Source organism: Trachemys scripta, chromosome 2 (genome assembly GCF_013100865.1).
Source record: "Trachemys scripta elegans isolate TJP31775 chromosome 2, CAS_Tse_1.0, whole genome shotgun sequence".
Classification (NCBI taxonomy): domain Eukaryota; kingdom Metazoa; phylum Chordata; order Testudines; family Emydidae; genus Trachemys; species Trachemys scripta.
In genome coordinates this window covers 150,447,230-150,471,108 of record NC_048299.1, presented here as the reverse complement: position 1 = coordinate 150,471,108, position 23,879 = coordinate 150,447,230, and the positions used below count along the sequence as shown (strand labels likewise).

The 23,879-nt window shown below is 42.5% G+C and overlaps 1 protein-coding gene across 2 annotated transcripts; it reads left to right on the top strand.

Moving 5' to 3' along the window:
- On the top strand, positions 1 to 23,879 carry SLC25A37 (solute carrier family 25 member 37). 2 transcript variants are annotated; one of them, XM_034761838.1, is made up of 4 exons: positions 1 to 198; positions 15,545 to 15,773; positions 18,334 to 18,390; positions 20,170 to 23,879. In XM_034761838.1, the coding sequence occupies exons 1-4, from the start codon at positions 25 to 27 to the stop codon at positions 20,688 to 20,690; spliced, it is 981 nt and encodes a 326-aa protein (XP_034617729.1). In that variant the 5' UTR covers positions 1 to 24; the 3' UTR covers positions 20,691 to 23,879. The 2 variants fall into 2 exon arrangements, with proteins under 2 accessions (XP_034617729.1, XP_034617730.1); XM_034761839.1 differs by lacking the exon at positions 1 to 198 and adding an exon at positions 205 to 397.

Genomic DNA, 23,879 nt, shown 5'->3' with positions numbered 1-23,879 from the left:
CTCGCGCCTCACTTGTTTGCGCCAATGGAGCTGAGCTGCGGCCGGCCCGCGGCAGCGCTGCCCGGGATGGAGGCCGAGAGCCCGGGCGAGGACTACGAAAGCCTGCCCACCGGCGCCTCCCTCTCCACGCACATGACGGCCGGGGCGGTGGCCGGCATCCTGGAGCACACGGTCATGTACCCTGTGGACTCGGTCAAGGTGCGCGGCGCTGCAGGGCGCGGGCTGGGGGTACCCTGCGCTGGCCTGGGGCCACTTGCTGCTCTTCCCTGGTGCATGGGGGCATTTGCCGCTCCCCCGCCCTCATGGTGTGTCGCTTCCCTCGGCGTTATTGCAAACGTGGTGTGCGTGTGTCCGTACAAACGTGCTTCTTTGCCCGTGTATTAGTGCAAGCATTGGGGTGAGTGTGTTCCCGTCTTTCGTGTGTGTGTGTGTGGGGGGGGAATTGCAGTTTCCTCTGTCTCGGTGTGAGTGCTCCCTTTCCCTGCCGGTTGTTACATCTATGGGGGAGTGAGTGTGCTTTCAACTTTCCAGTTGAAAATGCGCGGGGCTGCTGCCCTCCACCCCAGATCTCCCCTCTGCATGATGCTGCTTCTTCTTATGTGCCCTTGCCTAAGGGGGGTTGCCCCCCCCCAGCCCCTTCTGTGTTGTAAATAGGTGGGCATCTGTTGTTTCTCCCTCTTTGTTATTGTGGGGTAAGGTAGAAGTTTCTCAGCCTCTCCCACCCCGCGTCCTTTCTGTCCTATTGCAAAACTGGGGCGCATGGGGCATCATGGCCCCTCGTGGTTCTGTGCCATAGAATACGAAGTGGGCATGGGGCGTGACTGCAGCGTCTAGTAGTAAACTCAAGAAAGCTGTCAGCCTGCCTGGGAAGGGCTGTGTATCTTGGACTAATGAATGTGCTGCTCTGAACATGTGTGAGAGCTTCAGAAAAGAGCATGCAAGGCAGGGAGGATTGCAGCTCCTGCACTGTGATCTGCAGCTGCAGCCTGAACCACGGTGCAAAGGGCTGTTGATCCTGCAACTGCATTTTACTCTTCTCTTACTGACTTTGGAGGGGCCCAAATAATGGGGAGGATGTCACAGTGCTGTGTCTGAGGAGCAGGTGAGTGCAGCTTGGCCCACTGGAGCGGTAAAAGTCCATATTGTGTCATGCTCCTGCTTCACTTGCATCAGGGAAGAGGTGGTTTGCCTTTAAGTGTCACATTAATAACTTGGGTTGTGTAACCAACAGTGAACCTGTCTGTGGAACCTGTTGGATTCCTTTTCAAGGGCGTTTTAACATGTTCTGCCTGCAGAGAAATCTTGTAAAGAAGGCGGTAGTACCAGCTGATGATATCGGTTTAGGAGTTCCGAGGAGTCTGTTTCTCCAGGATGCTTGACATCTGAGCCCAGGTTAGAGTGATCCAGGTGAGGGTCAAAAGTGGTGGGTCAACAGAAAGGAGCCAGAGCAGAATCCTTGTTTAAATGATGGGTACACTACCTGCAGCCGGTGGAGCATTAAATACAGCCTAGCAGCAACCCTCTTTGCCCAGCATGAGGGCAGAGTTTGATTAACTGATCTCAGTGGCCAAGTGCCATCTCGTCCCCTGTGGAGGAAGGTAAAACTATTAGCTAACACTGCGGTTGTTTGCATTTAGTTCTGACTTGTACAAGCCTAGTATACATGTACATGTATGTGCCCGTCCAGGCTGGCTGCTGACTTCTGACAAGCTGCTAATAATACAGCAGTATTGCTAGGAAATAGACCCCTGTTTGTGCTCCGGTCTACTCCAGTGGAAGTTATCATGTATGTTAGGACACTGAGGTTATTATTAACACCTCTATAAGAATGGAAGATTTGAAAGGTGTCTGAGATTATATGGATCTCGGAGTAATTATTTTGACTTCCAAAACTTGTTTTTCTATTTAATTATATATCCATTCTCAAATAGACTGTAGCTTAAAATCAGCCAAAAAAAAAAAAAGGCTATAAAGACTGCAAACAGTGTGATTTGTAAATGACAAAGACCTTTTAAGAGGTGCGTCAACATTTTGACACAGTGGATTTAGTGAGCGGGCAGGCTTAAGTATAGGAACAAAACAGGGGTAATGAAAGCTGGCAGAATTCTCCTGGCCCCAGATTTCATTGCAAATCCCAGTTCGCTGAAGGTTTGCAAAGCTGGTCCAGTGTATAGCTTTTGAGTGGAAAAAAATGTGAAATTGATTAGCTTCATATGGTGTTTGTCTGTCTGAAACCAGACAGAACTCTGCAGTGACCTAGAACTCTGCAGTGAAATTAGTGGGTTATTAGAAATTAGAGGCCTGGGACTAACTGTCTGTCCTGAGAGAGAGGATGGCCTTGTGGTTAACTGGGCATTAGGATCCCTGGGTTCTATTTCTAGCTGTGCTGCAGGCATGTTCTGTGGCCTGGTGTAAGTGTCTTAAGGTAGGTCTACATAGCAAACAAAGCAAAAAACAGCCCACGGCAGCGGGTCTGAGAGCTTGGGTCAACTGACTTGGGTCTGCACTGTGGGGCAAAACGTAGTAGTGTAGACATCCCCTTCTCTCTCCCCCCCCCCCCCCCACCCCCAGGCTGAGACCTGGCTCCAGGCTGAAGGCGAACATCTATACTGCTAATTTTGCCCCGTGGCATGAGACCGAGTTAGTTGACCTGGGCTCTGAGTCTTGCTGCTGTGTCTCTCTTGTGTTTTGTTTTCTGTTTTGCGGTCTGTTTTCCCCATTAGTCACATGGGGATAATATCTACTTCGCATATGGCATGAGGCAAAGTTGTTAATATTGTAAATCTGTAAGGTCAATGCACAGAAGTAGCACTTATTGATCAGGGGTAAGAATATATTGTACAGAGTTGCTAATCTTGACATCTAGTATGTCTTATGCCCCAGTATTCCTAAGTACATAGTTTGATAAACACCCCTATAATAGTAGGACATGTCACTGTTAAGAGGTGGATTGTTTCAAAATAGTCCACTAAGCTTTCTTTCCTTTGTCAAACAAATGATCACTGCCGTAGTCACTGTAGCTATCTAGAAGCACGTTGTCCTAATCCTAAATTAGAGATGGCAATTTATTAGGCCCTTTAGATTGTAGGTTCTCAATGTGGGAGTTGGGGTTGCCTGGCTTTTCCCATCTTGCCAAATGGGAGAGGGATCGCAGGTAAATTTTGATATGGAAAGGTTGGGAGCTGATACTCTAGTTTATTTCCTGTATGTGCAGGGCTGTTTGAAACCACAGTAGAAAGATGAGTTTGGAGGGAAAGGGAGGAAATTCCAGCATCAGACACTGTTAATGTGCAAGACACTTCCACGCTGACAGATAAATGTACAGAGAATATTCCTATGCCCGTTTGTTCTCCTCTTATTTCTGACTTCAATTCTAATAGGCGTATTTCATGATGAGCCAGTTGCTTTTGGTTCTTTCGTGCAACTTTTTGAGGTCACTGAATTGTGCTGGATTAAAAATGCTGAAGCATGCTTTTTATAACAGTCTGCAGAACGGTGTTAATCATGGGGCATCACTTTTCTTATATGGCTTATATTAACGATGTAAATAGTGTTAACCCCAAACCACCTCCGTATTCATGCCAATAGGCAGGTATAATGAGCTTACTGTGTTTTGCCAACTCATGGTTAGAGTTGCACATCGCCACTCAGGACTTTCCAGTGTTATTCAAGAGGGCATTTCCTCTACTGGGAAATTGGTAGGGAGAGAGAGTAAATGAAAGTAATGTCTGTTTTCTTTTAAGCAGAGCTTCTCTGTAGCAAGGTTAAATACACTGAGATCTATGTCATGGTCAGGTGGAGTGACAGTCCTAAATTGCTTCACAGTCTGATTACTAAGAGTGTAAAGTTTTCTCTGATGGGTGGGGTGACAACTTGATTGTAATACTTCACACTTCTATGGCACGCTCCATCAGAAGATCTCAAAGCACTTTAAGGTAGGTAAGGTAGATACTGAAACTGAGGCACAGAACATAAGCAAATAGCCCAAAGTCTCTCAGTGGCACAGCTGGGAATAGAGTTCAGACTTTCAGATTCCTGTGCTCTGCTTACAGTGGAAGGCAGTATTATCTAGTATCTCATCTCTCAAATCCTGGTGTGTTAAGAATGAAAGCTGACAACAATGAATTGCCCAAAAAAACCCTTTTTCTCTAGCAAATTTTTTTTTGCTTTAAGCGATTTGATTTCTCTCTTAATCACATAATCCTAATTCTATTTGCATGTTCCCTTTTCATTGTCAGACATTGCCAGTCTGTTACATTGCAAATTATATACATGTAGGGGTCACTTGCCCACCACTGAAGTGCAGCCACTTGTGGAGCCTAATGCAACAAACTGTGATCCTCACCCTCGTGCGGTTGAGGTTGGAAGCTGCAGTTGCTCATGTAGGTAGAAAATAGGTAGGCCTTATCACCTACATGGCCAAATTCTGCCTTCATTTATCCCATTGGGATTGCACAGGTGTAATGGCAAAACTCAGTCTCTGTAGGCTGCTCTTGGGCAGTGTTGCCCAGTGGCTAGAACACTGGACGGTGGTCAGGAGACTTAGGTTCTATTCCTGGCTCTGCTGAGTGACCCTGGGCTGCGTTCCCTTTTGTGCCTCAGTTTCCCCATCTAAAATGGGGATCATGATCCTTACCTCCCTTTATAAAGTGCTTTGAGAGCTACTCTTGAAAAGCTGTACATAAGAGCTAGATATTATGTTGAGCCACCATGCTTGCTTGAACAACAGAATTTGGAAGTTCAAGATGCTGTCTACAGTTTCTCTCCTAAAGGTTTATGATGCCACAAGGAAACTGCAGGGCACTTCGTGGGAGTTTATTGGTGTCTCATTGCTGCTCCTGTGCCAGGTAAAGCCAAGTACCTGGGAAAGTGAAAGGAGGGGAGCCCATTTCAGCAACAGGATATGAAGAAATGATAGAAGTGACGATGCCAAGGACTTCCCTGCCATCTATTTCCTGGAACTTCCCAGCTGCTATGAACTCTTGTTACATCTCTGATTGTAATTTTCATTGCTAAGGGTGTCATTTTTAATAGCTTAATTCAAAGCTTCCTCTCGTAAAGGTTGTTTCAGGTAGCCAGGTGTTCTGTGCTGACTTCAGTAGCAACAGCTGTGCTACAGCAAACTGCAAAAAAATGAAAAGTGCTCTGTAGGAGCTGGGTGGTAAAATATTGCTTCCATCTGTAGGTCTCAGAGCTTTTTACAAAGGAGGAGGACTGTATCATTACAAAGAAGGGAAGTAACTTGCCCAAGGACACCCAGCAGACTGGTGGCAGAGCCAGGAGTAAAAATGGGTCTCTTGAGTCCTGGTTCAGTGCTCTATCCACTAGATGACTGTCTCTATTCTATCGTTCCGCATCTGACCCCACAGACCGGCCACACTTCTGTCCAGTGCTATATTTAGCACCAAATGGAAGGGTGATTCTGTGGTTAAGGCAATGTACTGGGACTTCGGAGACCGGAGTTTAATCCCTGACTCTGCCACAAACTCCCTGTGTGCCCTTGGACAAGTCACTTTGCTGGTGTCTGTTTCCCAGTCTATAAAGTGAGGATGATAATCCTTCTCTTGTGCACTTTCATCATAAACTCTTTAAGGTGGGGAGTGTTAGGTGCCATGTGTTTGTATGTGGCCTAACACAATGGATTTTGGGTCTCAACTGGGGCCTCTAGGTAATACTATATTACTAATAAAGCACTTGGAATCTGACTTTACAAGTGCACTGGGTAAGCATTATCCCTTTCTCTCCGATAAAGAAACTGACACAGAGTTTGATTGGCTTGCCAAAGGCTTCAAAGCAAGTCTGTCAGAGCTAGCACTAGAAATCAGGAGTTTGTGTCTCAGTTCTGTGGTCTGATACAGTTTGGGAAAGTTCATGTTTTACAGGGTAAGCCAAAGCTTTCATCTTCTTCTGAGAACCTCTTCCTTTAGTACTGATTATGTTGGGTGATCTTCTTGTCCCCTGCAGTGACATTGAAACTAGTATATTAATACAGTTGCCTGTTAAAAGCAAGAGGTTTCCAAGCACATATAGTCATTTTATACCAAGGAAGTCGCATGGCTGGAATTCATAGGTTACATTAAGAGCATTTGACACTTATGGCTACAATCTGGCTGAGTGTATATTCCATTTTTTGGACTGTTGAAAAACACTTCTAGTGATTTTCTATTGATAATAGAAATGGTCAGTATCACAGCAATAATCTTAGAGACGCAAATGCTCCAGCAGATCACTTGTAATAAAATGTGTTGGTCGTGACGCTAAATTTCCATCTTCTAAAAAAATTCACTTAACATTACTTACAAGACTAATGAATTTCTGTTTATACTTACATAATGCTAGTGGTGAAATATAGGGATTAACTTTGTGCAACTTCCAGGAAAACAGTTTATAAACTAACTAACTAAATGTCCGGATGGTATTTTTTTTTGGAGTTCTGTTATTAACTATTAAGAGGTCCTTAATCTGACATGCAATTTATTGAAGTAAATTAAGCTCTAATTCTTCTACGTCAATATTCTCTTTAGGTAGAAAATTAAATACTTGTTTGGATTTTTATTGCTCTAAAAAGTGTCTGTCAATGTTCTTGGTGCCCTTGAAAATCTTTTTAAAAAATACACTAACAAATAAACAGAAGCATTACTTACCCCAGCTCCGGTCAAATAACCCAGGGACAAGATAGCGCAGAGCAACCACCCCACAGCATCCCTCCACCACTGCTACCTAGTCCTGGCCAGCACCTCTCTCCTCCATCTGCTAAAGTAAATCTGATTTCCCACAGATCTCACAATGACTTTAGAGTTTCTCAAACTTTTTGTCGTGTGAACCTCGCCTCTTCCCCCTGGTGCCTGAACAGTATTCCAGTGGCAGGTATAATAATTGTTTTCATGAACATGTTTTAGGAGGATAATGTATCTTTAACTCTTTTAATGCAGTTTTTCAACTGGAAATGAGGGGGCAACTTGTGACCCATCTGCTCTCTGTGGACCATGTGCAAAGTGCTCTGCAGACCACACTAGGGAATCCACTGCTCAAAAGCCACTACTGTAATGTATCCCCTGCTGCGTGAAATGCAGCTGCTTAAACTGCTGGGCTGCTTTAATCAGCACCTGGCAATGGCGTACATTAATTGAGGACCACAGTGAAGAAATTGGTGTATCACGGGGGTTTCTCAAACCTTCTAGTATCCTGATCCTCCTGTCTGCTACCCTTCCCAATCCTGATTCTATACCTTCCTGTCATTGAGGAGCATTTGCAACACAGCTTCAGAACCACTGCTCTATTCCTATATTCAGTTAAAAGGGCAGCAATGGAAGCTCTGAGCTAGGGAGTAAGAATCTTGTGAAGGGGCTAGTAAGTAGAACTTCAATACTGAACTATCCTCGAAGTAAAACTTGGGGGTTAAACTGGTGTACGCAGCATTGAATCACTTTTTTGGCTTTAATAGAATAGTCACTATGGCTCTGCTTTGCAGCTTTTCATAAGTATCAGAAAGGGTTAAATAAAATATACATTGCAGATGAAAGCTTCCTCCTTTGTTTGAAGGCCGGGGTCATGAAGCAGGAACTGAACTAATGCCATGCTTAGGGCAGGATTAATCCAGAATGTGGTAGGAAGTCTAGTAGCCAACTCTCTCTTGTAATAGTCACATGCTGACTAACAGCACTAGGGAGGTCATGTCTGGCTCAAAGGAGAACTTCAGAATTCTTTCTTAAATGGTTAAAGATCTTATATGATTAGCAATGTCTAGAATTTCTTGGGGGAGAGGGGGATTAAGATAAAATTTGAATTTTTCTTCTTTCACTTGCCTGCCCAGACCAAACAAATATTTGTGGGTACCACTGTATAGTGTTACCTAAGAGACTTATCTGACTGCCATTGATTTCAGTGGACTTCGGATCAGGCATTAAATGCGCCTATCAAACGGATATATAATGCGTCCTTATAACAGGTTGAATGTATCCTGGTACATGAAGGTTGTTAGATAATCCAGCCAGTCATGTACATTGTTCATGTCCTTTCTGCAAGGAGTTCAATGGCTTGTTTTCAGCGTTGCATCCTTAGGTAAACTGAAACCAGCTTAACTGGATAACCTTAATTGTTCTATGGGTTTTTGCTGCTTATGCAATGAGAATTATTTTAAGTGGCCAGGGGTAAAACTTTCTTGATCACTTAAGTAATAAGGATGTGAGGTTTTTTAAAGAATCTTTTGCTGACTTCACACAGGCATCTGAAAAGGTGGACCAGCCAACCTCAGTACCGAGTTGCAGTGTCTGAGGCTGTGTCTATGCTACAGACTTCTGCTGGCATAGCTGCTGTGTTGGCAGGGGTATGAAGAGCTGTGGTCCCTGACCGACACAGCTGTGCTTGGAAAAGCCCCTGGTGTTAGATACAGTTCTACTGGTATAGCTTGTTTGACTGGGGGAAGTGTGTGCATGCATATGGTGCGTGTGTGTGTGTGTAGGGGGGGGGGAGTGTGTGTGGAGGGTGTGTGAGACATGAGCTATACTCGTGAAAGTGTAGCTTTGCTGGTATAGCAAACTGTTACGCCTAGTTCCTGGTGTAGACGTGGCCTTAGATGCAAATTGCAGCTTATGGTAGTTTCCACATATCTGACTTGAGAGGTTCTGAATGCATAAGATAACTGCTGCACAATTCTTGTCTCTTGAGGTACGGCTAGTTTAGCTACTGCACGCTTCGGATGGATCAGATCACTGCAATACAAGGAATTAATATTGTAAGAAATCATGACAGGCGCAAAAATACAAAAAGGAACATTGAAACATCTTGGCTAGGGAAACATACACCTGTTAGTCTCCTCCCCCACCTCCCCACTCCCCGTGTCCTAACCTCATGACTGAGATATACATTAGTAGGCAACTATATAACCACTACTGCAGCTTTCTAAATGTAGATGTTCAGGTGTATCTTAGCGCTTACAGGAAGGTTCGGTGCAGAAGAATGTACAGCAAACTGTTTTCCACACAGCTCTGCAGAGTTGGTGTCAAAACAATAATTACTTACCCTGTGCTGCAAGTGTGAAATCCAATATGGCTCCTGCTCTCTGAAGAATTTCAGGTCTAAAAGTCTTGATTGTAGACATCTGGTTCTTGGGGGTGAGAAGGGGACAGGAGGAGAGGGGGGGAAAGGGTTATAGTTACCAGGGCACAAGGTTGCTTTGTCAGTTCAGTACATGTCTTGCTCTCTTGAAACATGGGCTCACATCCCTGGCTTTGTTATAAGCTTCCTCTGTGACCTTTGGCAAGTCGCATAGATTACATGGACACAGCAAAAGGAGGAGGGAAAAAAACCCATGCAGCAGTGGGTTTCAGAACTTGGGCCAACTAATTTGGGCTTGTAACTGCAGAGCTAAAGATAGCGGTGCAGACTTTTTCTGCTTGGGCTGGAGCCTGGGTCGAAAAAAGACTCTTCCCACGCTAGCTTTTAGAACTCTGGTTCTAGCCCGAGCGGGAGCATTTACACGCCTATTGTTTATGCCCTGCAGCATGAGCCTTTGTCTCTTGACCCAGGCTTTGAGACTCTCAGCTGCACAGCTGTTTTTGCTGTGTAGACGTACCCTAAGTCACTTGCGTGCAGTCACAGAAGAAGCCCTGCGGTGTGAGCCTGAATCAGTTGACTTAAGCTCTTAGACTTACTGCTGTGGGTCTCTTTTTGCTATGTAGACACCCCCTTAATCTCATTGTACTTCAGTTTACACATCTGTAAAATGGGGATGCTACTGCTTTTCTCCCGTTCCTTGTCTCGTCTCTTCAGATTATAAGGAAACTCCTGCACAGAGAAGCTTACTGTATGTACACACCTAGCACAGTTGGTTCCTGAACTTGATTGGGGACTTCAGCTGTTACCGTAAATCAAATAATAAACTGAGAGTGAATTAACGTGCCAGTCCTCTTTGCTCCAAAACAGTGAAGGACACTTTCTGTGGGGTGGGGAAACTTAACTCCTTTCAAATAAAAGAAGACTTATCAGGTATGTGCCTGCACGTAGACTTCCAAGTTTATGTGACATTTAAAGAGAAAATAACTGTTTAGGTTCACTGCAATTAAGACTTCATTAATAACAATATCTAGCTCTTGCATAGCTCTTTGTAAGGTGCTTTGAGATCTTATGAAGAGCTATGTAAGGAGATCAGTATCATTCTCCTCATATTGCAAACGGGGAAACTGAGGCACAGCGGCAAGTGACTTGCCCATGGTCACCCAATAGGTTAGTAGCAGAGCTGAGAATAGAACCCAGGTCTCCAGAGTCCGAGTCCAGTGCACTATCTGTCATATGTATCTTATTCCTGGCTGCTCTTAGCATAAACCAATTAGAAGGTGGTAAGGTGATTGGCATCTCACAGGGTCAAGCTCTGTTTTAACAATACACTTTTTTTGCATTGTTTGACACTTGCTGCTTTGGACAGGATAGGACACAGAGCATCACCGATAACATTGTTTCTTTCATCAGTAAACATTAATTGCTTTTCAAATTCTGGATTGGATGAAGAATGTGTTCTAGCCTGTGCAAAAAGGGCGGACAGGAGCTGCATGCTTGTGAACCTGTGTGACTACAGAGGGTGTGGCACAGAAGTATTTCAAAATTCTTTTAGTACTTTGCGTGCAGTCACATGTTTTCATTAGTGCCGATGATTGGTTGCCTTTGAAAACTGAGCTGTCTTTTCACGCTTTTGTTTGACATGTGGGTTTAACTAATCAGGCTTCCCTGGTTTTCAGCCAAGATGTACTGTTTGAGTGCTATAAAATTATAAAACAAATCTGACCCAGTGAATATCAAAACAATTGAACCTGGATGTCAGTAGTAGCTGTGGTTTAAGGCCCAGATCCAGCGAAGTTTGTGTGCATACTTCACTTTAAATATCTGATTACTCCCATTGACTTCATTGAAGGTGTGTCTAAATGGGGAAATTGACCAGAAGAGTTTTTGTGGAATAAACTATTGCAGAATAAATATTCCAAAATAGCTCCCCTAAATGAACTTTTATTCTGGAATAATCGACTCACTCACAAAGCAGAATAGTTGTTCGGGAATAAAATCACTTTTTGGTTCTGGAATAATGTCTACAAGGGAAAACTATTCTGGAATAGTTTATTCTGCATTAGGTGTTCTGGTTGGTTTTCCCAAGTAGGCAACCATCAGGACTGCATGTGAGGCCTAGTCTGCACTAGAAAAGGTTTGCTGGTGTTGCTGTTCCGGCAAAACCTATGTGTAGACACAGTTTATATGCTATACCTGCAAAAGAACTCTTGCTGGCATCGGTTCCTGGAACAAAATAAGTTGGAAAAGTGTTTTTCCCCCCCCCCCCCCCCCCCCCCGGTATAAGTGGCTGCACTAGGGCTTTGTTGCTATAAAAGTGTCACAAAAATCACACTCCTAACAGACATTACTGCTGAAATTTAAGCCTAGACCTAGCCTGAGTCAAGCTAAGCATGTGTGTTTGCAGGATCTGGGGCCTCAATTTGTATGCATTGACAGTCATAGCAATTAAAACTCTGAGATGGGCCAGGGGCAGGGTAAAGCCATTGGAGGTTTTGAATAAATTTCTGTGCCTGTTAAGTCCCTAGTTGTTAAAACTAATTTTTTTAAAGAGAGTCTCATCAACTTGGCTTCTGACTTTCCTTTTGAACTTGCTTGGATTCTGAAGAAATGACAGGAACAGAGAGTGAAAATGTGTCGTCATATTACATGGATAGTGGCAGTAATATGCTAGCCCAATGGAGCAATGTTTAGGTTGCATAACCTTCAGGGAAAGTTTTTTTTTGTTTTGTTTGTTTGTTTTTTGTTGTTGTTTTTTTTTTAAATAGTCATTTGATTATTTTTAAATGTCTATAAATACAAGATTAGATTCTGTGAATTTTCTCTTGGAACATAGTTATTACTTGTATTTAAATAACTCTCAAAGCACTTTACAAAGACAACTAAACATATTTTAAGATGGGTATTTGAAAACTGAGGCACAGGGAAGGGAAAACTGCTTTCCCAAGGTTGTTTGTTGAGCTTGGGAGCATAACCCAGGAGTCTTGAGCCCAGTCCTGCATTTACAATTAGAGCAACTGCCACCTAGTATCCCTTACATAGATGGCCCTTTGTGACTTGTCAGGACAGATGTTTCTAAAATCAACTAACATGATTCCAAAATAGACTGGAGGGTGGCTATTCCTAATGTCAAGTCAATGGTGGCGTGAAGCCTCTTTGACAGAAATCATGATTCCCCTCCTCCCTGCACCTGGTAACACACTGGTTAATTTACTTTACTTTCCCCATTATATTTTAGGTCGTCTTTGATTTTTTTTTTTTTTCAGTGGTAGCCGCGTTAGTCTGTATCAGCAAAAAAGAACGAAATTTGTTAGTCTCTAAAGTGCCACAAGTACTCTCCGTTCTTTTTTGTTTTTTTGTTGATTTTTTTCTCCCCCCCCCCCCCCCCCATTTAAAAAAAAACAGCATTTTTCAATTAGAGCAGTGAATACGGTTTGGTATGGGGTTGTTAAAGGAACTTGATTAAACTTCAGAAACAGTCTGGGGAGGAGAAACTTGTGCAACGCTTACTGTGCTTTGGTTCATGATCCTGCATCTGAGTCATAAATTACCACCTATGGGTGGTGGTAGGTGGGTTTTTTTTTTTTTGGACTTTAGCCAAACTTCCTCTGTTTTTTGGCGTTCATTCAGGAATTCAAGGTTTTCCACTTGACAGAATTAGCACCCTCCTGTGCCCAGCGAGTCTTAGAGAGGGTCAAAGTAACCATTGTTTTATAACAGGCGAAGAGCTAGCTGAATTCTAGATGCTTTTGCAGAAAACAGGGAAGTTCTGACATGCTTTGTAACTAGATGCTTAAGCCCTTTCTTCCTTACCTTTGGATTCCACTGAGTATGGTGCAAAGTGTTGGCTTATATAATAGAGGCATGTTTTATGGTATCATTAAAGGCTTATTGCCTAATTTTTTTTTTTTTTTTTTTTTTTTTTTTTTAATTAAGTAGTCTGTTCCCAGTGTGACTGCTTTAGAGCATATGACGACACATGGCCAGGGAGGAAGCATAGTTTTGTGGTTAAGGCACTTGAGAGATCTGGATTTAATTCCTGGCTCTGCTGCGGACTCCCGGCCTGGCCTTGTACAAGGCATTTAGTTCTTTCCTGCTCTGGTTCCCTATCAGTAAAATGGGGCTGACACTTCTCATCACCTCAGGAGACAGGGGACAAACACTTCAATGATTGAGACATTTGGATTTTGCAGCAGTAGGGGCAATAGATATACTTAGATACACCCATCTTCTCTACGGTGTGCAGAAAGGAGAACGTTATGGAAGGACAATGACTAAAACCACAAGCTGTAAATTAGCCTCTGTCCATTAACAAATGTATGTTGTGGTGGTGGTTTTTTTAGGGGGAGTTGCTGCAAATAAAACAACATGCAGGGAACTAGCTTCCTGTGCCTTGTACCTTTCTTTAATTGGTAGTTCTGTCTAAGTGGGGTTTACTGTACAGGGTTGGCAAAAAACAGATTTACAGCCTGCAATTCTATTTGGGTATTATATGGGCAAGCAGGGACATGGGTGGCTCATGCAATCTAACACTTAGCACCTAGATGTAATGGCAGGCCAGGAGATTCATTTAAATTGCTAAATAACCCTGATACTGCTCTTGATGGCCCTGGCCAGTAGAATTGAAGGGGTGTTCTTTAGTGGTTAGAGTAGGGGACTGAGAATTGGGATGCCTGGGTTTTCCTCCCCACTCAGTTGCTTTGACAGCATGGACAATTTACATTGTGTCATCTGTGAGGCAGGTAAACGTATGTTCTCAGGTATTAGTAATAGTGTGTAAAACATTCACGTCCAGGAGTAAAACGTGGCAAAAGAGTGCTTAGTGGCTGAAAATGTCTACGCTAATAGCTGCTTTTTCTGATGTAATGAATACAGTAGATGGAAGCTTTTTTAATAATCATTTTTTGCTTATCACTGGCTTCTAGGCTGTTAATATCTATGCATTTTGAGCAGGAAAGCTTTGACCTCTTGATTTGCAGTGCTATGAGCATCTTGTAAGTACACTTTCAATGCATTCTGCTTTAGGTACAATAGAAACCCTTCTACTTTCAGACTAATACCACAACTTCGTCTTTACTCTGACCTTATGAACCATTCCCTGATAATGAGTGCAGCTCTTACGCCTCAGTTTAGTCTCGCCTGTAAAACAGCTGTGTTTTAAAACAGTGAATTCAAAGACGGATGCAATATTGTTACACTTCTGTATCAGTCGTAGATACTGTCTTGGTACTGTAAAGTACCAGTACCATATTTCTTAAAGAAGGTATTCTCCAAGACCCTGAGCTTGCAAACACACATATGAGGTAGGCTGTGTCTATACTGCCAGCGCTACAACACAGCTGAGCTGGTGTAGTGTAGGTGATTGCTACAGTGACTGCAATCTCTGAAAGTTCTCTGTTTTTCCCCCACCCTGTTGGAGAATTTACTTTTCAGTAATTTCTGCTACACGTGACTCTCTAGATCAGTTTTAATTGCCTTGATAAACAGCATCTGCCAGGAAATGACCAAATCACTAAAACCAGGCTGAGAGGTGGAATGAGGAAATGGTGTATGGGTTATAACAGGAACAAATTAAAGGCTCAATCCTTCGTGCCTTGCTCAACCCAAACTCCCTTAGTGAGGAAATTGGCAAACTTGCTGTCTCCTAACTCAGCCCATTTGTATGTTCATGCTTTGAATATATGACCACTGAATTATAACCTCCCGCACTAGTCATGCTGAGCATATTTTAAACACTCGATTGTCACTATGGAGTCTTGGACGTAATGCAATATAGTCTAGCTGGCCTAATAGCGTTAATGCATTCCATTGTCCTAGAACTTTGGAAGAGACTGGTTCCTGGGCTCTGTGCCAATGGAGGTGCACTTTTTCTTTTGTGAAAGAGCCCCAAGGGCTTAGGCACTAGCAGCCCCTGCTGGCACAATGCTGGAATGTCTGCAGCATTGGTATGCATTGCACAAACTGTTTCTTGGGTGCCCTTCATCAGAAGAAATCTGCTGCCTGTTTGAGTTCCCTACCACACAGGGAAGAAAAGGTGGAGATGGGGAAGCTGTGTGTCTGTTACCCTTGGGGATTGCAGTTCTTTAACAAGCTGCAGCTGCTAAGGACTTAACAGAGAAGTCCTTGTCTGGAAGTTAGTATAAGCAAAGGGATCATGGTGTTTTCTGGAATTTTTAAATGTCTGTGATGGATTGTGTGATGCAAACTGGAGAGTGTGCTTCTGAGTTTCTAAACTGGGCTTCACAGCTCCAGTACGGCACCGAGCACATCTTTGGCACTTGCTGAATGTTTTAGATTTTTTCTGTACTGCAGGCTAAGGATTAATATGGCACAATCTGGAGATGTCAGAGCTCCACAGAACAGAATTATTCACGTCTCTAACCAGGGAAGCGCACAGTGGCTCACGGGGGGCTTTGCAGCGCTTTAGCACTATTGGCACACCACCTTCTTTTGAAGACCGCTAATTAAAGTCCTCTTCCTCTTCTTACAGACCCGAATGCAGAGTTTGCAGCCAGATCCCAAAGCCCAGTACAAGAGCGTGTATCAGGCCCTGAAGAAGATTATTCACACTGAAGGCTTCTGGAGGCCTCTACGAGGAATTAACGTCACCATGCTGGGGGCTGGCCCTGCCCATGCAATGTATTTTGCCTGCTATGAAAAAATGAAAAGGACTTTAAGTGACATTATTCACCATGGAGGAAATAGCCATCTGGCCAATGGTATTTTGCAACTGTTTGCAATTAATAGCCTGTCTCTTGCCTGCTTCCTGCTTTTACAGTGGCCTGGCATCCTTGTATCTACTCTGGTGCTTTGGGAAGAACTTGACACTGGCTTTGATTTGTTGCATTCAGCCTGGTCTCGCACAGACACTTGAAGTGTACATGTATTTGGGGGCGGTGGAGAAATATGAGATGCAAAACCTACTTCCAAGTTTCCAAGTGCTCAGCAGCCAGCAGGTTCCATTAGGACACTTACAGCCAGGCATCCCAAAGTGCTCTGCATCCACCATGCCAAGCTCTTCTCGAAAAGCTGGCCCCTTCCTTTGGTGCTTTATGTAGTCACTGGCCTGCTCAGAAAATCCAGCCTCTAGAGAACGTTAACTGGCACTGCGGGACTTCGCTGTGTTAGGGCTCACCAAACATAACGCTCAAGAATTGCAACATATGGTATATCTGCACAGCAGCTGGAAGGTGCAATTCCCAGCTCAGGTAGACATTATACATGCTAACTCTGATTGAGCTAGTGCACCAAAAATCGTAGTGTGGTAGCAGTGGCATGGACGGCGACTCAGGCTAGCCATCTGAATAGAACCCCATCCAAGGCTCTAGTGCCTACTTGCTCGGCTAGCCCCAATCGCCACCTGTGGCATCACAGCCCTGCACAATTTATAGTGTGCTAGCTGGAGCGGCACTGGCATGTCTATGTATACCTGAGCTCGGAATTACATCTCCCAGCTGTTTAGATGTTCCCATAGAGAACAGATTGGCTTTGAAACAAGTTTTCCTGTTGTAGGCTTCCACTCTGAGTGGGTTTCATCTTTCTCCTACTGGGCAGGAGAAACAGAAATAGCTTATTAGAAGTTCTATGGGGAGCAGCTTCTTAAAAGGGGTGCTGGTGTGTGTGTGTCTATATATAGATTAGATGGTTTTTAAAATACATTTTATATATATACATACACACGCACACAGCCCAGTTGCACTATTCAGAACATAATAGTTTCCCTTTTTAATGCACAGCAGCTTACTTGGTCAGACAGTATCTATGGCAGAGGTACTGCTGGCCACCAGAATGTCGTCTTTCTTATACCAAAAATAACTTCTGCCACACTGCAAACCATGGGAAGAATCCTCCATCTCAATCAGAAGTTACAGACTGGATGCAGGAATCACTTGGTGAAACCCTGTGGCCTGTTACGCAGGTCAGACTAGAGGACCATGATAGTCCCTTCTGGCCTTAACCTGTGAGAGATTGAGTCCCAACCTATTGTCATAGCATGTAATTAATTTTGAGGTGGTCTTGAAACTGAACACTATATCGAACGTTATATTTTCAGATGGACCAAGGATTCACTGATGACGGGTGCTTCTAACACTTAACTATCCAATACAGTAGCGGCATGGTGAATGCCTTTGCATTTTAAAAAAATCAGGGCTTTGTTCTTACTGTGCTGACGTAGGGTTTCTTGGGTTTCCATGCAGTACTCAAAGCAGTGACTGATTGCCAGTTGCATCTGTCTGTCATTTCTGTTTAAACTTCATGCAGCAGAACAGATCTACACTAGATCTTTTATTAAATTGCTTGATAAAATGCCTTCTCTAAACAGAGGGTTTTGCCAGTTTAGTTATATTAACAAAACCATCTAGTTTGGACACTTATTAGTATAAAAATGCTTATACCAGAATAGCTTATGCAGGTTCCCGTGACCATCATAAACTGTACTGGTACAGCTGTGTCCGCACTAGAGGGTTCTATTGGCATACCTGTGTTGATTAGGAGTGTTGTTTTTTTCCCCACACCCTAAGACATTACTATGCCATTAACACTTAAGTATAGGCCAAGACTTAATGTATTTTGCTTAACTACTCCTTTAAAGTCATGTGCTCTTATTTCCTACATTTATTTGCCAAAATGTACAAGTTTTCAGTGGCAACAGTGGAAATTTAAGTTAAATATTGAGGACAAGGAGAACTGACTAGAAAAGCCATTCAGGCAATGGAGGAATTTGTCTCAGGGAGGCTCTGGAAATCTAGCTAGGCTTGAAGTGAAGCTCATCTACCAGTGCTAATTAAGGAATCTGTAAGGCCTTAAATACACTAGAGATTACATTAAACTAAATTAACTTTAAAAATCAATCTAGGTAAGTTGATGCGAACTCCCGGTTAAAAACACATTTAAACCAGTGTTAACCTTGCTTATATAGCTTGGATATTTTTACACTGCTCTAGTTAAACTGGTGCAGTTTGGTAGCATAGGCGACGCCTGCATCCATTCTGTCATAGGGAAACAGGATTGACTACGTGACTTATCATATTGACTCAACTCCAATGGCCGGCACATTAAGTTGTAGCGGATGTCCTTTCCAGCCCATTCTACGGATGGATTTTTCTCACACTTCCATGAAGAGCTCAGGACTGTTAATTTGAGAATATACTGTGGGAGCTGAGGCTGTTGCATAACTTTATACACTGCCTGTCTAGAATTGTGACTTAACACTGGTCTAGGTTAACCTACAGAAGCTGTCCAGAATTGTATTGTGAAGGGAACTCTTCTGTTTTGCAGGGATAGCCGGGAGCATGGCCACATTGCTCCATGATGCAGTAATGAATCCGGCTGAAGGTAATGTCCTTTACTGTATGTGGAAATGGAGTTGAATTGGGGGAAGAAAGTAAGTTGCTTGGAAACACACCAGTTGAGTAGTGTGTAACAACTACTCTTTTTTTCACTGGCTGTGGGCTAAGGACCAGGGTAAGCTTGTGCAAAGAAACTGATCACTTCAGTTGAAATTGATGGAACTTCTCAGTTGTGTGGATTCTTTTTCTCCTAACATATACTGAGGAATAAAATAGGTCCTCCATTTGACTGTTGACATTTTTATCCGCTTCTCTAAGCCAACTATTGAAGAGCAAAACATTCTGAATGCCCTTTTGGCTCTTGTTGTTGTTGTGTTTTTTTTGTTAAGCCTTCCTAAATCTATAGCCTCTTATTTATTAAAAACCCAACTGTGTAGCCAGAAATCAGAAAAATAAAAACCAATGTGTCCTGCAAATATGTCATCCAGGCTTAGGTGGAAATTCTGCCCTTGAGCAGCATTCATTTGGGTTAGCTGGGTTGGTACCATTCTGAAGGCAGAATATCATCTTGGGGAAATTCTAAGAAAGTTATTGGTAATTATTCATTCTCTAAGCATGGTACTTGATATTTAAAGCCCTCATGCTATGGTGCTGAGCGCGCGCGCGCACACACACATAGAAAGCCTGTTAGTTTCTGCATGTTGTTCCTCGCTGTGCATCCTTTTTAAACTGATGGGAAGACTTCTGGGGTGAAATTGGAGTCAATGGGGCAATGATGTCATTCCAGAGTCTTCGGAGTGTCTCACCTGCACAATAGATCACTTGCAGAGTAACTACTGGCCGGAGCCCATAATTGCAGTGTTGCATGCAAAATGCACTCTTGGATTTGCACAAACAGACATTATCCACCTAAAGTATCCCAGCACTCCTTATTTCACTCTGTGTGGCTTAACGTTCACTACTGCATGTTTATCAGCGTACTGCTGCTGAAGTATATGTTCTTGATATGCTGTGGCCTTCATGTGTTAGATATCTAAGTGCTTTGTGGAAAATGATGGGAGGGTTCTTAATGTACACTTTAAGGAAAACTTTTCCTTAAGGGAAAAATATTTATAGTATCAGATTTCACTATATTTCTTGTAACTGTCTGGAGAAGTGTTTTTGCAAAAACTCACAAATTTTCTTTTTTTCTTTCCCACAAAATAGAAATGTTTGGAAATTTCTAGTTTTCAATCTGCTTTGTTGTCGGTTAAAAACATTCTTTGAAGAGGCAACATCATAGTGGCTAATTGGAGCATGGGACCACAAGCCAAGCACTTGTGAGTTGCGCTCCTAGCTCTGCCACTGAGTCTCTACAGCCTTGGACAAAGTCACTTAACACAGTTGTGCTTCCATGGCTGTTATGGGGTGGTGCTGTGGTGAGTTTTGCAACTGACTTCTAAAGAAGCAGAATCAGCCTCTTAATTTATCTCCGTCATCTCTAAAATTATCTTTGCCTTACTGAGGAATTGAGAGTTCTATCCAGTGTGGGAAAGCTCTATGAAAGGGTGAAGTATGTAGCTATATTTTTGTTTAAAGACTTGACTAGGATGATTATCACTTAGAAGCATCTGTTGTATCTTCTTGTATCTGCAGCATTATCCACTTAGGGTGCTCCCCATTGGTATAGGGAAGGTTTGCAGTGTATGTGAATTGGGAGCATAGCTCAAGGTTGGGATGATAATTACAAAAGAACTTGTGTCTAATTTGTTTATCTTTTATCCCATTGGCTGCCTATCCATCCCATCTGGTGCCACGTGACCTCCCGTGGCTGCTACTGAATCAGTGGTGAAGCAGCGGATGCAGATGTACAACTCCCCCTACAAAACAGTCTTGGAGTGCATACGAACAGTGCATAGGACTGAAGGACTGGGTGCCTTCTACAGGAGTTATACCACGCAACTCACCATGAACGTCCCCTTCCAAGCCATTCACTTCATCACGTACGAGTTCATGCAGGAGCAAATCAACCCGCGCCGGGAATACAACCCCCGCTCGCACATCCTCTCTGGTGCCATCGCGGGAGCAGTGGCTGCCGCTGCCACCACACCCCTTGACGTCTGCAAGACGTTGCTCAACACTCAAGAAAACATGGCCTTGAGTTCGGTGAACATCAGTGGGCACCTCTCAGGAATGGCCAATGCTTTCAGGACAGTTTATCAGCTGGGCGGTATCCCCGGGTATTTCCGAGGGGTGCAGGCTCGTGTCATTTACCAGATGCCTTCAACTGCCATCGCGTGGTCAGTGTATGAATTCTTTAAGTACTTCCTCACGAAGCACAAGCTGGAAAAAAGAGCTCCTTATTGAAAGACGTGACTAGAGCGAGCCTAAGGTTCAGATGACATTTGTATAAACTCTGAGGGATTCGCGCGTGTTGTGAAACATGCAAGATTTCTTGTGGATTCACAATTGAATTTCACTTTTTTGTCGTTGGGGGCGAGGGGAATTAAGTGGTCATTGGAGAAATTTGGCACCCTCTTTGCTAGAATCTGAAGACTTTTTTTAATATATTTATAGCTTTGGAGAAGTGAAATTACTAACTGATATTTTTTTCCCTCTGGATAAGCTCTAAGATGTAGTGTTACCACTTCACCAGAAAACTTAGACTGCACGGGGGGGTGGGGAGGGGAAAATGGTATTGAGATATTCTACAGCAAAGAAATTTAAATATCCTGTCACTGAACAAACTTTTATATATGACATAATATAAAATAGATGGATAATGTTTATCCTTTATTTTTCTATGTAGGAATTTTGTTTTAATACTATTACAGCTGGAAGTTGAGCTGTTTTTATAAAAAAAAGAAAAAAAAAAAGGCTGAATTCTTCCATCATGACATGTAAGAACCAAAGCATTTTTTTTTATAGCCAGAATGGCTTTAATCTTAGCATTTAACCCAAAACAGTGGCCAGGATTTTCATTTGTACGTAGGTAAGCTGCCTCCAGTTTTATGGCATCCACTTGACACCTTAAAGGGGCCCGACTTTTAGAAAGTGCTGAGCATATGCTCTCTGAAAATGGTCTGTTTAAGGGGTCTCAAGTTGGGCAGTGAAAATCACTGGTTGCTCTTGAAAAATCTTAGTTTAATTGTTATTCCCATAGCTGACTTATGATTGTACTTGAAAGATGAGCATTTTTGGCAAATTTATTTTAAAGGTACATTTTGTGGCGTTTTAATAGAGAATAGGTTTCATTACTCTTATTTATTCATAATCTTATTTTCCACTAACGCCTCGCTCCTGCTTACACATGAGTAACTGTGCAGGACTTGTGCTCGCTTACATGCAAAACGTTACTCTTGTGCATAAAAGTGTGCAGGAGCAGAGTATCAGTTTACAGTTCTGTAAGACAACTCCTCTTGAATTGTAAGAGTTGCATACTGACCACAAGGAAACTGTCAATCACAGTGCAAAATAAGCCCTTGGAAAGTGAAACCTTAAACAGGAGAACACCAGAATCAAAACCTTTTTGTAAAGCAAAGCCAACAAACAGCAGCTGTTCGTTGTCTGATTGGTATGTATAAATGAAGTGTCCTAAAACCTAAAGTTGAGTGGATTTTAGTCCTTTGGGGACTTTGTTTGCTGCTATGAAATCCTATGCTTTATTTCGTGCTTCTGTAGAAAAGAACTCCGTGCATTAAAAAAAGCACATCTGACCGTCAGTTTTTTTTGTTTTTTTTTTGCAAGCTAGGTTTGTGGATGGCCCCGTTTAGCCTCTATATCTCATCTTCTTACAATGTGATGTTGAATCCAATGTTAACCAAGTATAGATCCTGCGCTTGAGGCTAAGAAAACTATTGACTGCTCTCCCCAAATTAAACTGACCACTGTTGCAAATATAGGGTCTGAATTTTAAATGTCTAATATTTGGTCCTAGTTATCTAATTTAGGTGCAGTAATATTGTAGAAGATGAACAGTTTTTGCTGGTCTAAAGAGCAAAAGCTGAACTTGTTGCTGAACTACAGATGCAGAATTTATTAACTAATAGCCAGTTGGCTACCTAGTTGGGACTAGGTAACGTTACAATCAACGAAAAACCTAGCAGGATTTTTCTGGTTTTAGAAATGTAACTGAATAGTAACAACCCCTCCCCCCCCTTTGAAGGGACATCAGTGTGAAAAGGTTGATTGTACCTGTAAACTGACCACCTACTAGTGAAACAACAAACATTTAAACATTCCTAAAACTGATACTGCAGCAGACGGTATTTCTGTATTGGCTTGTTTTTTTCCATTTGACAACTTTGTACAAGATCATTTTTGCTGTTTCTCCTGTATTTTTTTTTTTTTTTTGGTATGGGTTTTTCACATAGCAATGTAGAAGAACCCTTTTTAAAGGAAAATTATGATCCAAAAGCTGGCTGAGGGCCTGGGAGAACATATAGGACCTGAAGCTACTTTTTCAAGTTGACTAGATTTGAAGTTGGCATTCCTCTAACCCCAAATTAAGCTTTGATTGTGTACCTTGTACCAATGACTTACATTTTTCTGCTCACCTGAATGAGGTGAAAAAGCTTTACCATGTCTAACATTTGCATTTAATTTTTTAACATGGAGTTTTTCATTTAAAGTACAGCTTAGTCTGTATCTATTTAATAACGAAAAATCACCATCAAATTGGGGGATTTCACTAAGGCCTGAGTGAGACCAACTGGCAGGGTCCTTCGCTGTATGGTGGCTTTCATGTGATCTTACTCTGGCATTACACTAAGTTTGGCAAATATTGGTTGACCAATATTTATTTGGGGAAGGTAAATTACTACAGGAAATACTTCTCTGGTGAATGTACATGCAACCTGTATAAATTATTCTTTACAAATAATAAGGAATTATGAAACATTCTTTTCATGTCTATTGCTATCCCTTATATTCAATTAACCTTTCCTTTTTCTTTTCTTTTTTTTTGACAAGCTTAGTTTTTATTTAGCTTTTCAAAGTGCAGATTTGTAACCTCAGCCTATTGTAAGCATCGTATTGACACTAGAAAGCATTCATGCTCATCTTTGTACCATGAGCTTGGTGTGAAAGCAGATGCAAGCGTGGCAGGGTTTTTAGCCTAAGGTTTTCAAAGGATTTGGAAGCCTGTTTAGATGACTTTGAAAAAAAATCTCATCCCTAACTTTTAATGAAAAGTGAATGGAGCTGGGGACATGCTCAGTGTATGGAAGAATCTTGTTAAGAATATGCTGAATACAAATCAAGTATGGGTTGGACACAAATCAGCCAAAATACAGGTGAGGTAAACTTTCTGAAAGGTAGGCCTCAGTCTTCTGTGAAGGCTTTTAAGCTTGGTTAGATCAGACTTCAATGAGAAGACTTTTTGTCTGCATTAATTTTTGATAGGTGACCGTTTAATGGGCAAGCAACATTCAAGAAGTATTCCTCAGTTCTTAGCACTTGAAAGTAATTGGTGAATGTGTGTGGTATTTAGAAACTAGTAAACGTTTAGATTGCAGTATTTCAATGATGGTATAATAACAAGTAAACTCTCCATAT

What these genes read in the sequence shown, in the direction of transcription:
- SLC25A37 (XM_034761838.1), top strand. Translation starts at nt 25, where the DNA reads ATGGAGCTGAGCTGCGGCCGGCCCGCGGCAGCGCTGCCCGGGATGGAG. An exon ending in AAATAGCCATCTGGCCAATG is followed by an intron (nt 15,774 to 18,333) that starts GTATTTTGCAAC and finishes TCTGTTTTGCAG; the next exon opens with GGATAGCCGGGAGCATGGCC. An exon ending in AGTAATGAATCCGGCTGAAG is followed by an intron (nt 18,391 to 20,169) that starts GTAATGTCCTTT and finishes CTACTGAATCAG; the next exon opens with TGGTGAAGCAGCGGATGCAG.